General features: G+C 37.7%; 2 protein-coding genes across 2 annotated transcripts; one reads left to right on the top strand and one right to left on the bottom strand.

Moving 5' to 3' along the window:
* Window positions 1–542: 542 nt before the first annotated feature.
* Window positions 543–7,648, top strand: med16 (mediator complex subunit 16). Its single transcript, XM_065241689.2, has 14 exons — window positions 543–1,028; window positions 1,247–1,354; window positions 1,453–1,622; window positions 1,752–2,183; window positions 2,388–2,493; window positions 4,224–4,379; window positions 4,474–4,691; window positions 4,765–4,971; window positions 5,046–5,256; window positions 5,337–5,470; window positions 5,897–6,089; window positions 6,205–6,418; window positions 7,057–7,140; window positions 7,329–7,648. The coding sequence occupies exons 1-14, from the start codon at window positions 887–889 to the stop codon at window positions 7,453–7,455; spliced, it is 2,502 nt and encodes an 833-aa protein (XP_065097761.1). The 5' UTR covers window positions 543–886; the 3' UTR covers window positions 7,456–7,648.
* A 4,495-nt stretch (window positions 7,649–12,143) lies between these two features.
* On the bottom strand, window positions 12,144–18,016 carry LOC135719128 (major histocompatibility complex class I-related gene protein-like). The gene is made up of 6 exons (XM_065241690.2): window positions 17,769–18,016; window positions 15,994–16,248; window positions 15,520–15,795; window positions 12,731–13,042; window positions 12,441–12,552; window positions 12,144–12,357 (listed from the first exon to the last, which is right to left on the bottom strand). The coding sequence occupies exons 1-6, from the start codon at window positions 17,908–17,910 to the stop codon at window positions 12,336–12,338; spliced, it is 1,119 nt and encodes a 372-aa protein (XP_065097762.1). The 5' UTR covers window positions 17,911–18,016; the 3' UTR covers window positions 12,144–12,335.
* Window positions 18,017–18,728: the final 712 nt, after the last annotated feature.

Raw genomic sequence — 18,728 nt, forward strand, 5'->3', positions numbered from 1 at the left:
TTCATATGTTTATTAGTTTATTATCCATGCATTTTCTTTTTCACTTTTAAGATTTGGTCCCAATCTTTTATATTTTCATGTTACAAATGACTCATGTGTTTATTTTTTTCAAGCGATGCGATGTTTTAGGCATTTGCAAAAATGAAAACAAACGTGGGCCTCTTTTAAAAACAAAAATAAAACTAATTCACTTTATTAAAATACAGTTTTAGTCTAATAAAATACGTTTAGAAGCATGATTTAGTAGAGAAAATATTTCATTTGGTGTAAATTAAATTAACTTGTATGTTACTGTTAAATATAAAGTGGACTGGCTAGTCAGTAAAACATCTACGGCATATGTCACTGGTGAAGGCACCACTGTAGTCATTCACAGCGCCATGGTGTGGTAGGATGAGCAAATGCAAATGAAATATGCGGTGTATTTTAAATCTATTTTAAAACTTCAGGGTGCATGGATTGATGGAATTTATACCTAATATGTCGCTTTGAAAATAAAACTACTTAATGCATAATTGTACATAATAGAGAAATGCTGAAATTGTTCCACCTTCCTCCAGTCCAGCAGGGGGCGGCAGTGATCATCGAGTGTTGAATGTGGAAACAATCGACGAACAAAGCCGCTCAGTAACCGTCTGGTTTAAAACATTTTTGTAGTTAAAATAGGTTTCTCAATGTCGAGTTTTACTTTAAAACATTTCAACTTAACAAACAGCAGCATGTAGTTTTATAACAATGTTTTCATCGTACCATATTTGTTGAGTATTCGTCTCGCAGGGAAGCTAAATCATTTTTGATGAACACCCACTGCCTTCACAGTGATTATTTACACGTTTAAAGAACTTTGGTGGATACATGTGCGTTGACCCGTAGTTTAATTCATTATATGATGGAGATCGCTTATGTTTGCGAGTGGGAGAAGAGACCAAAGAGCAACCACTGTCCGTCAATCCCTCTGGTGTGCGCCTGGTCATGCAGAAACCTCATAGCATTCACAACAGATCTGAAAAACGAGGAAGATGACAAAGGTATGGAAATCTGATCTTATTAAGAAGATTACCAAATAACTTGTGAGCTACCTGATGATTCTGTATAAAAATATATTCCTCTTATCTGTAATAAATTAAAACATGGATACCATTGTATGCATTTACATGACATAAATTGCTGCTAGATCGAATTTGGATTAAAGCTTTGTCAAAAAAGCCCTCATTCAGGAAACAAACTAATTCATTTTCTGCTGCAGATCTCAGTCATATGATACACATCATTGACAGTGATCACCCCTGGGATGTTTACTCTATCAACTCTGGTCATGCTGAGATCATTTCCTGTTTGGAATGGGACCAGTCAGGTGGAATTTTATCATTTATTCATGAATTTGTTGGTTAACTTGTAGGGATAAAATTATGCTCGATTGTTGCACAGTTGTAATGGTTTGATGTACTCCAGGTTCAAGGCTGCTGTCAGCTGATGGTGATGGGCAGATTAAGTGTTGGGGTATGACAGAGCATCTGGTGAACAGCTGGGAGTGCACACAGACCAGCTCAGTGGACGGAGACCCGATCGTAGCCCTATCGTGGTTACATAATGGAGTCAAACTGGCCCTGCATGTTGAAAAGGCAAGAAAATAAATATTTCATTTACCACAACTCACACCGACATATCTGAAAATATATAAGTGCCTTTGTTTTGTTTCGAGATCCACACCAGTATTGGTAACACAGCTCATGTCTCCATTCTTTCAACAGTCGGGCTCTACAAACTTTGGGGAGAAGTTTTCACGGGTGAAGTTCTCCCCCTCTCTCACGCTGTTTGGCGGGAAGCCCATGGAGGGTTGGTTGGCAGTGACGGTGAGCGGGCTGGTCACAGTGTCGTTGTTAAAGCCCAACGGTAATCTGCTGACAGCAAGTGAGAGTCTGTGCAGGCTGAGAGGTCGTGTGGCTCTGGCTGACATCGCCTTTACTGGTGGAGGAAACATCGTGGTGGCGGCCACAGATGGCAGCAGCTCTTCTCCGGTGCAGTTTTATAAAGTGTGCGTAAGCGTGGTGAATGAAAAGTGTCGCATCGACACCGAACTTCTGCCTTCGCTTTTTATGCGCTGCACCACAGACCCAGTCCGAAGGGACAAGTACCCTGCCGTCACGCACCTTAAATTTCTCACAAGGGAAAACTCGGAGCAGGTGAGAGAGCGACCATTGATGACATATCTTTATATATGTCAAAAACTGTTGTGTTAAATTCAATTTTGTTTGTCATTTTATTAAAGTAAATAATTAGCATACATAAAACTGTACTTACAATTTGTAAGTTGCATGCTTAATTTATTTGCAGCAATCTTTATTTTACTTTAACGTGAATTTTACTGTATCTCTGTGTTTTTGTAGGTGCTACTTTGTGCATCAAGTCAGATGGGCAGCATTGTAGAGTGCTGGTCTCTGCGTAAGGAGGGTCTTCCTGTTAATAACATCTTTCAGCATCGTTCACCCGTGGGTACGTTTAAGCAGTCCTGACATAAAAGGAAAACAAAATTTTTAAAACAACTACTTGTTACATTTTAGTTACTTAGTTTTAGAATACTTTTGAAGAGTTCAGATGCAAAACCCTTTAAGTGTGTCTGACATGTTTTCTTATAAATAAGTATTTTTTTATCACACTCTTATATTTAGGTTCAATAACAACATTTATTTCAGCTTATTTAAAACAACGCTTGTTGACCAAAGTGCTTTCCACAGTCAATTAATTCTGCACAGAAACTGTGATAATAAACAAAAAATGATACCGTCACTTTCACTTTGGCAGCGGCAAAAATCAGACAACGGGTATTTTTTCTTTTTCTATAATTATTGCAAAAAAAAAAACCTGGAAACAGAATTTTTTGGTCCTATTTCTAAATGACAGTCATGAAACAACTCGATTTCTGATTTTGATTTTCTCATTTAAAAAATGGAAAATCCGTTGGCTGCCAAGTACACGGACCTTTGATCCATGTGGCCGCCATATTCAGTTGTATTCAGGTATAAGTACTTACAAGTTGAATGTGTTCCACGGTCGATTCACATTCGTCTTCCATGCACTTTGCTGAAAAATCGAAGTTGTGTTTAAAGGATTAGTCCAGTTTCTTAATAAAAATCCAGATAATTTACTCACCACCATGTCATCCAAAATGTTGATGTCTTACTTTGTTTAGTCGAGAAGAAATTATGTTTTTTGAGGAAAACATTTCAGGATTTTTCTGATTTTAATGGACTTTAATGGACCCCAATACTTAACAGTTTTAATGCAGTTTCAAAAGACTCTAAATGATCCCAAACGAGGCATGAGGGTCTTATCTAGCGAAACGATTGTCATTTTTGATAGGAAAAATAAAAAATATGCACTTTTAAACCACAACTTCTCATCTATCTTCGGTCCTGTGACGCACCAGCACGAAGTCACGTAATTGTGTTATGCCGTGGAAAGGTCACGTGTTACATATATGAAACGCACATTTGCGGACCATTTTAAACAGTAAGCTGACACAGACATTAATTAGTATGATTCCATATACAACAATGTCGGAACGGTCCTCTTTCTCCACACTGGGGTGTAGTTTCGCATTGGTCATCTGTGACCTGTTGACGTGATGACGTATTACGTGAGGTCACGGTGGCGCGTCACATGACCAGAAATAGACGAGAAGTTGTGGTTTAAAAGTGCATATTTAAAATTTTTCTTGTCAAAAATGACAATCGTTTCGCTAGATAATGACCCTTTTGCCTCGTTTAGAGTCCTTTCAAACTCTGTTGAAACTGCAAGTTTAAACTGCATTAAAACTGCAAAACTTGCATGTTGGGGTCCATTAAAGTCCATTAAAATGAGAAAAATCCTTGAATGCTTTCCTAAAAAAACATAATTTCTTCTCGATTGAACAAAGAAAGACATCAACATTTTGGATGACATAGTGGTGAGTACATTTTCTGGATTTTTTTTAAGAAAATTGACTAATCCTTTAATGGATTCTGCCAACATACAGGTGTTTCTGAATGGGCTGAGGTCTGGATTAAGCAAATTTGAAGCAAAAGTATTTGATGAACGTATAATATGTGCCGATATCATTTGATTAATTTCATTATCTAATTTTTGACAGAAGTGGCGTTTAGCAGCTTTTGCATCTGAGCTCTTTATATGTCCATATTGTCATCATAAATCAAATGTTTCCCTACTTTTTTTGCCATCTCCAGTGGGTGAAAAGCAGCCGATGATTCTGAAGTGGCGAATTCTCTCTGCCACCAATGACCTGGATCGCGTGTCTGCTATCGCTCTGCCTAAACTTCCAATTTCCATCTCCAACACTGATCTTAAAGTCGCCTCAGACACCAAGTTCTTCCCAGGCCTTGGTATGACTTTTTTGTTGCTCATAAAAAACGTTTACTACATAAGTACCAAAATTTTTTCTCTATGAGTGATGGATATTTTGTTAATTGTGTACAGGTCTTGCTCTCGCTTTCCATGATGGGAGCATTCAGATTCTCCACCGCCTTTCCCTGCACATAATGGGTGTCTTTTACGGCTCCTCCGGTTCCTCTCAGCGTGCCGGAGAGGAACCTGCCATTAAACGGCAGAGAGCGGCCGGCCCGACGCTGCACTTCAAAGCTCTACAATTCTCCTGGACCTCTTTGGCTTTGGTGGGCGTGGACACTCATGGAAAGGTATGAAGGGTGAGAGCAAGAATTACCTCCTAAAGTTCATTTGATAATTTATCCTTTCTGTCCGTGACTCTAGCTTCACATGCTTCGAGTATCTCCATCTATGGGCCAGATGTTAGACATGAACACACTCCTCCGGCACCTCCTGTTTCTGCTGGAGTACTGCATGGTAACGGGATACGACTGGTGGGATGTGTTGTTGCACGCACAGCCTGGCATGGTCCATAACCTTCTGGAGAAGCTTCATGAGGAGTACATGAGACAAAACCAGGCACTGCAGCAGGTAAATCACCCTGAAAATGTGTAATTTTTTTTCATTTGTAAATGTGTTTTTAATCTATTTTCTTTATGATGAAGGTTCTGTCCACACGTATAGTAGCGGTCAAGGCGTCTCTCTGTAAGCTTTCATCTGCCACTGCGTCGAGAGCTTGTGACTTTCACGCTAAACTGCTGCTCATTGCGATCAGCTCAACGCTGAAATCTCTCCTGAGACCCCATGTGCTCAACACGCCTGACAAGAGTCCTGGAGACAGGCTTACAGAGATCTGTGCCAAAAACACTGACACGGGTAACATCCATACATCCAGCCTTTCGTCTCCTTTCATTGTTGTTTTGATACTAATAGAGATATGTGATCCATGCGTTCAGATATTGATAAAGTGATGATCAACCTGAAGACGGAGGAGTTTGTTCTGGATGGTCCTCCTCTTCAGTCCTTACAGCAGCTTATTCAGTGGGTGGGCGACTTTGTTCTTTACCTGCTGGCTAACCTGCCTAACCAGGTAAGCTCACGTGGACTGCCTTATGACACACAGCGCATTTAAAAGGACATTCCACTTTTTTGGAAAACAGGCTCATTTTCCAGCTCCCCTAGAGTTAAACATTTGATTTTTACCGTTTTGGAATCCATTCAGCTGATCTCTGGGTGTGGCGGTACCACTTTTAGCATAGCTTAGCATAATCCATTGAATCTGATTAGACCATTAGCATCGCACTCAAAAATGACCAAAGCGTTTTGATATTTTTCCTATTTAAAACTTGACTCTTCAAAGTAACACAATGCCATCTTGCTCTCACTTGAAATCTGTCCCCACATGTCCTTGAATTTGAGGTTATTGGACCTGGAAGGTCCTTGAATTTGAAGTTAACCAAGGTGTGGGAACCCTGTAAGCATATCTAATATTTCATCCTGCATTTTCCGTTTTCAGGGTTCAATCGTGCGTCCAGGGTTCGGTTTCCTGCGGGACGGTGCGTCTCTGGGCATGCTCAGAGAGATGCTGGTGATGATTCGTATTTGGGGCCTGCTGAAGCCCGGCTGTTTACCCATCTTCACGGCCACATCTGACAACCAGGACAGCATGTTTCTGCTCTTCCGACTGCTCACCAAACTCTGGCTGTGCTGTGAGTCGATCCCTCCATCACTCTCTGGACCTACACTGATGCTGTGAAACAGCCCTAAATGCTTATAAAGCTTTCTAAAAACAAGTCTGTTTTGCTGTTTTATCTCTGCCGGCAGCTCGAGATGAAAGTCACCCACAGGACCCGGACGAGACGTTGATTGATGAGTGCTGTCTGCTCCCCAGTCAGCTTCTGGTACCCAACATGGACTGGCTGCCCATCAATGACGGCGTTATCACTAAGATGCAGAGCAAACACCCATTAAGACTGCAGTTCGGCAAACCGTACACGCTGCCTGGGCTAAACCCCACTGCTCAGGTGGAGGTGTTCAGGTGAGACATTATGAAAGTTTGGTTAAACGTTTATTAAAGGAATAGTCTACTCATTTTCAAGATTAAAATATGTTATTACCGTAACTAAGAAGAGTTGATACATCCTTCTATCATCTTAGTGTGTGCACGTAAGCGCTGAGGCGCGCTGCGACACTTCGATAGCATTTAGCTTAGCCCCATTCATTCAATGGTATCAAACAGAGATAAAGTTAGAAGTGACCAAACACATCAACGTTTTTCCTATTTAAGACGAGTAGTTATACGAGCAAGTTTGGTGGTACAAAATAAAACGTAGCGCTTTTCTAAGCGGATTAAAAAGAGGAACTATATTGTATGGCGTAATAGCACTTTTGGTAGTACTTCAACTCGCCTGAAAAATCGGCTCCCCTTCTCCCTCTCATAATGGGAGAGGGAGAGTGTTACTGCGCCGAGTCGAAGTACTCCCATTACGCCATAAAATATAGTTCCTCTTTTAAATCCGCTTAGAAAAGCGCTACGTTTTATTTTGCACGCACACAGATGACAGAGGGATGTATCAACAATTCTTAGTTAAGGTAATAACATAGTTTAATATTGAAAATGAGTAGACTATTCCTTTAAGCTGTCAGTATGTAACAAATTTGTGTCTTGTTTAACAGAAGTCCAGCGTCTCAGAGAATGGACCACCTGCGATGTTTACATCTAGGCATCACTCCTACAGAGGACAGTAAAGCTTGCACCAGGTACACACATGCTTTTCTTTATCTCAGATTTAGTGAATAAATGAAAATCACTTTTAAAAAAAGTATTTGTATCGTAGTATGCTCTCAAGGATGAATTTGACCTTTTGCTTGGTTAAGAAATGCTGGCATTTAGTTACACAATATCTAAATATATCCAGACTGCTCAGTAAGCTCTGTGTGTTGTTCAGATGTGGATGTGCCACCATGCTGAGATCCCCAAATAATACCAATGCCATGAGACAGTGGGAGCAGCGCTGGATCAAGAACTGTCTGTGTGGAGGTCTCTGGAGAAAAATCCCAGCCACACTAACATAATGACCACATATACCTGTACAGATTTCAATCCCAACATCTGTTAAACACGGCCATAAAACTATTCCATTCAAACATTTCTTTAATATTCCTTTAAAAGAGTAATTGTTTTGTCTGATATTTTTGTGCTGTTGTAAATATGAACAATGTATTTTGTTTTGTAATCTTGTAGTACTTAAATAAACAGTTTTATAAAAACGCTGACACCCATAAGGACATACACTTTATAATCTCAGTCACGTTTATCTTCATCACTCTTTTTTGGGGTTTATGTGTCACACCAGTAGAGACAACAGGTGCCCAACTGTTTGTGCTCACACCAGCCCATTAGATTGAGTTTAATGTACCATAAATTTAACAAGCAGGCCTCTGTAGTATAATAAATAATTGAAGGCTAAATGCAGAGGGCTTTGTAAAGCAATTCTGCATCCCCTGGCCACTTCTGCTTTTAGATTTTAAAACTAACTCAAATATCTATCAGGCATATTTATATACACTCCTACTGTTTAAATCAGGTGTTGGTTACATAAATACGACCACTACGTTAACCAGATCTGAACTGCAAGAATTATAATGTGCTATGTACAGTGGCAAGAAAAAGTTTGTGAACCCCTAGGAATTAACTGGATTTCTGCTGTGATTTGCCATAAAATGTGATCTCAAATAATTCTAGTTTCTTAATTAGATATCTTTAGAGAGCTCCTTCTTGCAAGTCATGGTTGCTTCTTAAAGGGGACACATAATTAAAATCTGACTTTTTCCATGTTTAAGTGCTATAATGGGTCCCCAGCGCTTCTGTCAAACTAGAAAATGTGAAGTAGAACAACCCAGTAACTTATTTTTGATAAACAAATCTCTGCAAGCATGGGAAAAAGTAGGTCATTGAAATTTGGCTCCCTTGTCAGAAGGGGATCTTATTATAATAATACCAACCAACATTATTAATTTCTTAATCAGTTTTATTGTAAAGGATTCCCTGGGGTCCTTGAAAGTTTATGAATCTGGGGGAAAATGTCAAGGCCCTAGAAGGTTTTTGAAAATAAACACATCCCGCTGCGCAAAGTGACATCCAAAGAACATCTTTTTGTACGTCCAATTTTGATCCACTGAAGGCGCACACTGTGACGGCAGATGACGTCTTTTTTCCAACGTCTACTGAAGTATTGACGTTCTTTGGACCTCCGTATCAGCAAATTACAAATCACATACAGGATTCCCAGCATGTACTGCGATGTGAATAAATTTACTTTTTCCTATTTTCTTTGTCACCATTGTTAAAATCTGTCAGTATTATAAACTGCTATGAGAGTGCTGGATCTTCTACTGTAGTATCACATTATGTAAGGGATAATGTAGAGGCAGCCGGTAGTTATTGGGAAATAAGCCCCGACAGTGTGATCAGGACCCGACGCGAAGCGGAGGGTCTTGTATCACACTGAAGGGGCTTATTTCCCAATAACTACCGGCTGCCTCTACATTATCCCGCTTATTACACGGCTACTTGCCACATAAGAAAAAAAACTGGACATGAATATGAATTTGAAACATTTTATTGGCATATTTGTTTTAAATTAACATTTTTATCCTTCCGCGAAACTTTGCACAGATGCATAAAATGATCGTAATACCTTATTAAGATCCTCTGCTTCATACTTGTCTGTCTCCATTTTTTTCTCTTTTAGCCAGTCTTTGAGAAGTTTTAATGCCCATTCTGTATTTTTTGTGTGTTGGCTTCGTAGCTGTCATGCTCTATTTTGTCAAGTTCAGTCTCAGTAAGCTGTCTGTGTCTTGTCGTGGTTGTCGAGTGTTTGTCACAAGATGGCGCCAAACAGACAGTAATCTTTATTGATCTTTATTGGCGCGGAGCGATTTTACTCGTGCAAGTAGTCCGGCTATGCGTTATTATTTTGGAGCGGTTATTATTTGAAAAGAACGAACCTGCAAATGTCTCAACTGACCAATCAGAATCAAGCATTCCAGAGAGCCGTGTAATAATAACAGATAAATATACTTTTGGTTGATTAAACAGTGAACAAATAAATCAACTTACTAGATGATTATCTAAAGCATCAGATACTAACCACCACTGATTATTACATTATTGAAGTCTTTTTACTACAACAAACATGTTTTAAACACAAAGTTGTAGCGGCCAGAGGAAACGCTAACAAGCTCAGAGTCAAGTGTCCAACTAAAACAATCACTGATCACCATAATGGTGCCCAGGGCCGGCGCCACGAGGGGGCGTGAGGGGGCGTCGCCCCCTCACTGGCACTATCCCGCCCCCTCAGATCACCATTAATGTTGAATGGGATTTTAATGATAAAATGCGCTATTTAAAAATCACGTTTGCCTTGTGTATTGTCTTCCTAAAGGGAATTTTAAAGTCTAATTATTTAACAAAACAAAAAAACAAGTGTGCATGTATTCTACCGTGACACACGCCCACTCATGTATAGCCTATAGGCTTGTTCGAATTCATCAGGCGAAGACGTCAAAATGGCGCGAGAGCGAGACGAAACGACACTTAGTATGATTTCTCGAATCGTTCTCGCGGTACTTTGACGTCATGTGGTTGTTGGTTCTTGCAGCCGCGCCTGAAGTTGAACAAGTTTGTGTTGACGGCTTGAGGCACGCCGACAATGAGCCCGCGTTCTGAGTCTCAGAGGGAAATCAAGATGTCGAAGTGGGAAATTATATAAAAATTTACAGACAGGAGTGTGAGAGTGACCTGGGCCTGCCCTGTAGCAATGGATATATGGAAAATAGCATTGGAAGTTCTACAAACCGGACTCCGGATTGTCACACATCAATTAATGCCGTGGCGTGGATGAATTATCGGAGCATTTCAGGTGCAAAGATCCAAATATTCGGCTGTCATTAAGTCAATTCGGGCACCATGAACTTCAGCCAGACTGTACATAGTTTTGAAAAGTTCAGATGTTCATGTTCTTCAGCATCCTTGCAAGTCAACGTACAACCAACAGCCTATTATTGTTCTGCATTTAACGTTAAAGGTAAGCCTGTACGATCTCTCTCTCACACACACCTGTTTATCAGGAGTAAATAGATAAAAAACAGACATTGTTAAATTTATAATTAACGAATTTGAATAAGCCTATCCTACAGCATAGCTGTATATGTAAACGAGTTATTGCCATTTTGCTATTGTGGTTCTCTAGCTGCTTAATCGCTAGCTTGGTGCATTACTTGTGGCAGTTAAAATAACTACGTTATATGATCAAATTGAACCAAAATGTTGATAAAATGTTGCGTTTGGACCGTTTTTGGGCTGAAAACCATCAACTCTATTTGCCAACACTGCCCCCCACCATTACGTAAAATTTATTTCTACCTCTGGGTCTGAACTTCTAATGAGTAGTGTTGTGCTAATATGTGACGTTAGGTATGCGTTTTTTTGTTGTTGTTGTATTGTTCAGAGCTCTGTACGTTGCTCACTATAGCTGTAGTTTTTGTGGTTGTATTACAGAGATGTTTGTTTATAACACTTTAAAACTTAATGTACCAAACCTATGTATTTTCTAGCTGGGGGAATTATATGCATTCATGTGATCGCCCCCTCTGGTATTTTAGACGCCCCCTCATCAGCGCTCGGCTGGCGCCGGCACTGATGGTGCCTTTAAATAAAACAAAACCAACAACTAAACATCATAAGTATGTACAAGAATAGTGTTTAGTACAGCAATATTTTTCAGAACATTTAGAAATAATGTTTCATTATATTTTCAAAATAATAAAATGTAACATTCCTTTAACATTTACACAAAAACTTTCATAAAACAATAAAAAACTGGACTAGAATTACATTTAATGGACTTTTTTCAACAAGAAAAATATATGTTTGCCAGGTTTTCATAGAAGATATTGTTTAGGGCAAGTTGTTTATTTTTCATTGGTTCAAGTTATAAATATGTATGTGAACCATTACCCTAAGTACTTATTTGGATGACAGAAAACATTATTTTAGTGAAAGAAAGCATTTTTTGTGCAGTTGAGATGTTTTTTTAAGTTGAATGAACAAATTCAGAAATTGCAAGTTATGTCTACTTAAAAAATTAAGTTGAAACAGCAACACCACAAAATACTTTTTACAGTGAAGTCCGACGTTCAAATGTTGAACTGCATAATGACATCCAAGCAGGGTTATGCTTAGATGTCCAAATAGCAGGCCTAGCAGACCCATAACAAGTATTAATAATGAACAATAAAGCCTTGGCATCGCAATGCTACACACTGTAAAAAATACTTTGTCGCTAGGGATGCTAAACAATTAATCGCGATTAATCGTTAGCAGAATAAAAGTTTTTGTTTATATCACATATGTGTGTAAACTGTGTATAATAAATATGTATATATATAAATATGAACACATTCATGTATAATTTTAAGAAAACAATTTTTATATATTAAGTATTTATATTTAAATATAATATAAATTATACATAAATAAACAAATGTATATACACATGTAAACATTTCTAAAACATATACATGCATGTGTGTACATTTATTTATACAAAGTTATTATACACAGTTCACACAGATATATGATGTAAACACAAACTTTTATTCTGCTAACGATTAATCGCGATTAATCGTTAAGCATCCCTATTTGTCGCCTTAAATTTTTTTCAGTCTTGTCAACTTACTATTATTTATCTTGACAAGAGATGAGTTGTTACAACTTATAAAATGAAGTTGACTTTTTCAACTATATTTTATAAGTTATAACAACTCATCTGTAGTTATAACAACCCATCACTAGTCAAGATTAATAATAGTAAGTTGATTCAACAAAAAATTTTAAGGCAGTAAAATATTTTTTTACAGTGCAGTAGCACCAGTAGACCATACAACCCTACTTACTCCTGCCCTTTACATAACCTGTTACAAAAAAGAAATATTATGTGCATTAAAAATTATTACAATAAACCAAAGTAGTTCAGAACAACAATGCATTACGTCACCTGTTTAATATGCTTATAAACTGCCAGGACTTTTTCCACAAAATGAGTCCAGTTATGATAATTAAGACACCACAGAGAGCCACCCATCCAACAACTGCAATGATGTCGTCATCTGCAATTAACCATCATAATTACCAAATATCACTTTTTTAACAGAAAGTAATATACAGTGTTAAGTTCTATGAACAACATGATAAAAATAGACTATTAACAAATTATACAAACTTAAGCGTACATACACAATACTGTATCAAATTTGAAAATACATGATTTAACTCCTGAATTCATACCATTGCGTTTATTGGTCCTGATTGTGCTTCTAATCAAAGAGACAATGATTTCCTTTTCGGTTTCCATGTGTTGAACTACACATCTGTAGACATCTGGGTTATTCATCCACTCCTCAGGATTGACTGAGAGACTGATGCTCTTCTGGAACGATCCATCTGCATTTGGTAAAGTTGAACTGACCTCCACATCCTCATGAAGCTCTTCATGGTTTTTCATCCAGGTCATTGTTATGTGTCTAGGGTAGAAACCTGTAGCGTGGCATATAACTGAAGATGAGGAGTTCTTTTGCAATAGAGACACCTGAGATGGAGCTAGAGGAAGCAAGAAAGTCATATTTAACACTAATCTACCATAATTACACAGTATCACTGAGTGATAACTGAAGAATGAACCTCAAATGTATTGACAACAACATTGTGTCAGTATTTGATTGTAGTAGGGGAGAGGGGGCACAACCTAATGCTTTTTGGTTTGGGCTCAATCATTCAAAAAATATTTGAGTTTGATTAATTATATTTTTACACAAGCAACACACATCTCTGCTACAAATGAACATTTGAAGTTTGTTTCTAGTATTTACCATTCTTAGACAATTACACCAAACGTGACAGAAGTGCAAACGTTACAACTTACCCCATAGGTGAGGTTAATTGTCACAGGCAGTGTTGGGGGTAACGCATTACAAGTAACATGCATTACGTAATAATATTACTTTTCTGAAGTAACGAGTAAAGTAACGCATTACTTTATAAATGTACATATTAATATTTGAGTTACTTTTTGAAAAAAGTAATGCGAGTTACTTTTGAGTTGAATTAATTTGATGTAAAAAAGCAATGTACTGCATTAAACTGAATGTATTAACGTAGATTTACGCACTCTATGCGTAAGCGCCTGAGCGGGAACAGTTTCAGTCAGAAATGGAGATGGCAGGGCAGAGCTTGTCATTTTTGCGATTGGAAATATGCAATTTTTGAATGCAGAACTTCTCAGTCGTAAAAGCCACCTGCAAGGCCTGAATGAGATCAAGGCTGTTTCTCAATTCCAAGAACGCAAAGAACGGACTTGCGTCCTCGTGGAGATGGAACTTGCCAGGCGACCTCGGAAGAACGAACTTGTTCTGACTCATTCTGAACTGGTCGCGAGAACAAAGAACGCACTTATGAGAATTGAGATGTGTGCGATCTTCCCGTTGGTCACCTGACCTCCGCCATTGTTTTGCCACAATGACTTCTGTGGCGTGAAGCGAATTCAGCGCGCAAGTCTGCATTCGATGCATCCTCGTATCATCTGTACTTGCGTTATTGAGAATTGGAATGAACTTCGACTGTTAATGATGTAGAGCAAGGACACGAGAACGCAAGATCGCTGAAGAACGCATATTGAGAAACAGCCCAAGCCTCAGCCAAGTAAGAAAAAGTAACGCGAAAGTAACTTAAAAGTAATGTGAGCATTACTTTCCATGTAAAGTAACGAAGTAACGCAATTAGTTACTTTTTTGGGGGAGTAACCTAATATTGTAATGCATTACTTACTTTTAAAAGTAACCTACCCAACACTGGTCACAGGCAGGGGGTTAGTTGTAACACTTGCTAAAAATTAAGTTTGCAGGCAAATATTTCAATACTATTTTATCTATATACTTAAAGTGGATATTGTTTATATATCTGTCTATAATAGTCAGGTATCCACACTGTATTCATTCATCCAGACCTTTTCTAACAATAGTTCAATTATAAATGGATACAAATGTCTAAATATGTGAGAAAAAGCAGCACAACTATGACAAAACATTTTTTTATATTTTCAAAATCAAATTCTGAGATAATGAGCATCAAAGTCTGATTTTAGCCGTTCATTTTATTATGATTTCAATCTTTGACATGACCTTATTCACTCAGTATTAAAAATATGAAGAAAAATAAATTTGACAAACGATTTTTGATAAGACAGGCACATTTATTTTGTTGGCAGCCAGCAATCATTTGTGTGTAAAGCCTATTTAAAACAACGGCAAGAATTACGCTAATGACGAGTTTTTACAGCAATCCATATCTCGCTATTATCCACCAGGTAGGACTCTTACCCAAATTATAAAAATTATAAACCTGGAAGCAACCCCTAAGACCAAACAGTAAAAACTCTGTTGTTTTGAGGATCGCTCTGAATCTGATCTCAAATAAAAGTCCTTCACAAAAATTTAATTTTTTCAGCTTTTTGCTCAAAATTTTTGAAGAAACCTACACATATTTAACAGGGTGATAAAAGAGAACAAATGAAGGTAGGATGAAAGCTTTTTTGTTTAAAAGGAGAGTGTCTGTTCTTTCATTTGATATATTGTATGTTTATATATTTAAAGAGGAACACTTCCTGGAAGGCATTAAACATGCTGACGCTGGCTGGCAACTTTTTTTTTAAATGCTGACGGGGAGTTAAGTCACATTTTTATTTTGTTGTTTCATACTATACAATGTGTAACTGCTTCCCCTTTCCTTATGAAAGCTAAGAAGACCAAGGGCCCAATCCCATTTCTCTGTCTTACCACTTACCCTTACCCCTACCACTTAGTTTTGCACGTTCACAAGAGAGAAAGGGCTATCCCAATTGGGCCTTACTCTCACGTGAACGTGCAAAACTAAGGGGTAAGGGTTAAGACAGAGAAATGGGATTGGGCCCAAAAGACATCTGAAACAAATGATGAAACTTATGAATGTATATTCTTGTATTGCCTGCTAACAAAAAACTTTTCATGGCAGCTCAAAATACAACAAATGTTATAAAAAGAAACCTTTTTTCTCCAGAGTGTCTTTGTTGTAGCTCACGTATTTCTTCAGACGCTCAATGCATGTGTTCTCCAGGTATGCTTTACAGTATTGTGCCTTAGCTCTATTAAGATCCAATTTTTTCTTAAAGATAACAGCTTGAGGATTAGCAGCAATATTAGTGAGGTTGTTTTTATCAAAGCTGATAAAATCTTCTCCATCATAACCAAACTGATAGTATCCTCGAGTGGTACCATCATCCTCCAACACACAACCGTACATCACCTGCAGAGTGTGAACTCCTGAGAAGAGACAACATAAGATGTAATAAACCATGTTTGACTGTCTAAATCTACTGTATATATACAAAACCCTCACTTTGAACATTAGGACAATAAAAAACAAATAAAGTCATATATCATTTGTGTCTGAATTGTGTATCTAAATGCTCATACTGGTCCATTCTTTAAATACATGCAAGTTGGGTTGTATCAATGTACCTTTTGACATGGAATGATCAAATACATCCTTTATCATTTGCATGTTGTAGTTGTATTCCTGATAGTGACCAAGAACAATTTGAGTCTGTCTGTCCCATTGATCTGCATTGTTCCAGTCTGTCTTTGGGACAACTTTCATTGTCTTCCTGTCAAAGTTCATAAATTGTTCCTCATCGAGCAGACCAACCACTGTGAACTCTGGGATATTAATGTCTCCAGAAACCAGGGTGTAGAGGTATTGAAGAGAGTGGGTTCCTGTCAACAGACAATAAAAAGGTCATTTAGCCCATTTAAGGTTCATATGATGTTTACTGTTGCTATACCTATTGACATAAAGACGTTTGTATAACACTTTTCTCCATATCGCAAAAACCTAAAAACTTTCTTACCCCATTACAAAAACCTTACCACCGTAACTGTTTATGTTTTATTGGATCCATATTATCATATTATCCTTTATTGTTTGTTTTGGAATATATCTGTATTTTCTATTGGTGAACAGACTGACTGCCCTGTGTCACTGGATTGTGGGAAAAAGCTGTGTTTTGACCTGCAGACAAAGATAGTTAAATCATGACAGAAAAAAAACATTTCCATAAACAACTTTAGGTTTATATAACTTTAGGTTTTTTGGTCAATGATTCAAATCAAATACTCGTTCAGTCTCAAGTTCAGCATGTGTTACATTAGGGATGTCCCCACAATAAAAAAATTCCAAAATTTCACAATTCTTTATTTTAAAAAATAAAGTACACCACGAAGATTGTAAACTATTGAAATTAGTTGACCTATATTGTGATTTTCTGCAGAAAGCTCACAGTTCTTCCATTCACTTTTTTTTGGGGGGGGGGGGGGGGGCACTGTAAGGAAGTTGTTTAAACGATTTCTTAACGGGTATCTAAAATGTTTTTGCAGCCTATCACTTTCGTTTCTGAAAAAGTGACGTCTACCCTCAGACTGATGATGATTAACGAGACATTCGCTACTTTGTCCCGTAAATCATCATCAGTCTCAGAGTAGACGTCACTTTTTCAGGAAAAAAACAAAAGGGTTAGGCTGCAAAAACTTTTTAGATACCTATTCAGATATCGTTTAAAAAAAAAAAAGAATGTTCCCTTAAATAATGGCAAATAGCTCTCAAATCAACCCTGTTTAAAATTAAATATCTTAAAAACTACATTATGGGGAAGTTTCCCAGACAGGGTTAAAATAAATGCAGGTCTAGGCCTTAGTTATATTAAGTAGTTTTACAAACCTTATAACATACAATACTGGTGCATCTTGAAACAAGGCAATGGCACAGAAAATGCATTTAATTCTGAGACTTATTCGCTTATAAATTTATGTTTATTGTGTTTAGTTTTTTATTAAAAGTAAATATATGGCTTACGTGTACTATCATTATTACCCTTATGAAAATTAACCATGGTTTTATTGTGGTTACCATGGTTTTACTACAGTAACCATGTTTTTTGTTTTAACTGTAGTAAAATATTATGTAAGGGTATTAGCAGTACACGATATTGGCATAAACAATGAAAAGTTGCCTACCAGCCAATATGAAAAATATTGTATAATACCTTTGAGTTTTACTACAATAATTACTATACACACTGTCTGTACAATTTACTGTAGAAAATACTACAATGTAGTATACATTTATAAAATACAATCATTAATATGCTGCAGTATACCACAGTTTACTATTGTAAATACAAAAATATTTCAGGCTACAGTATTTTTCATGTGGGATCAACTTAAAAACTTCTACTTACCAGCAAATGCAAGATGGATCCCAAGAAGCAAAAGCACTACAGGTTGCATGCTTGCCCCAAATTTAAAATGTTGTTGTTGCTTGTTTTCTATTATTTTCATGGACAGCTGTTCTATAATACATTTCCAGTTAGCCATATACATTGCTATGGTAAGTGTGTGTGTGTATTGGCTTTTATTTGTTCTTTTTTTTTGGTCATGTGTTTTATCTTTTTACTCGTATAACATGTGACATGTCATGGCCAAAACTTTCAATTCCTCTTATTCTGTACCCTTAGCTTCTGATCATTACACACCCCACACAGCAGGAGACTCCTATGCGGATCCGTGTCCAAGTCGCCAAACCCGCGTGACTGTCACATTCGTTTTGGAGCCGCACAGAGGATAAGCTCCGCCTCCGGCAGCGCCGTAAATTCTCCTGTCAAACAGCGGATCCTGAACGGACCCATGTCGGATCCTCGGACGCGCCTTTACTGAACGGTTAAACGATGCACACCTGTCAATCGAGACTTTCTTTGCTGGGACACGGTTGAGCTGAACCCTCTTTTGAGTAAGTATTGATTTATTGATATAATTGTGGCAGTAAACATTGTTTTTTAATCATCCTGATGATTGGAATGACGTTGATATTAGGAAAACTTTAGCATGCTCACTCGTGGTCGTGGATAATGGTTTAGCATTATTAAGTTTACATTTGGGCAATTTTGGTGTAGTGTATCTGCCATCTTCTTTATAATGAAAATTAATGGCAATTTAATCATTGTTGACTTGGTTCAGACTCACGGTCACACTGCAAGATGTGACCTAATCAGTGACTTAATCAATGCAGGTCAGAGCGACTGTGGTTGGTAAAGACAATCTTCTCGTCTGTTATTTTGAGCGTCTATTAACAGGGTGATTTAACCAGAGGTGTGTAACGAATTCCATTTACAGTTTTGGGTAACTAGTACTTTTAAAGTGAT

Source organism: Paramisgurnus dabryanus, chromosome 14 (genome assembly GCF_030506205.2).
Source record: "Paramisgurnus dabryanus chromosome 14, PD_genome_1.1, whole genome shotgun sequence".
Lineage (NCBI taxonomy): Eukaryota > Metazoa > Chordata > Actinopteri > Cypriniformes > Cobitidae > Paramisgurnus > Paramisgurnus dabryanus.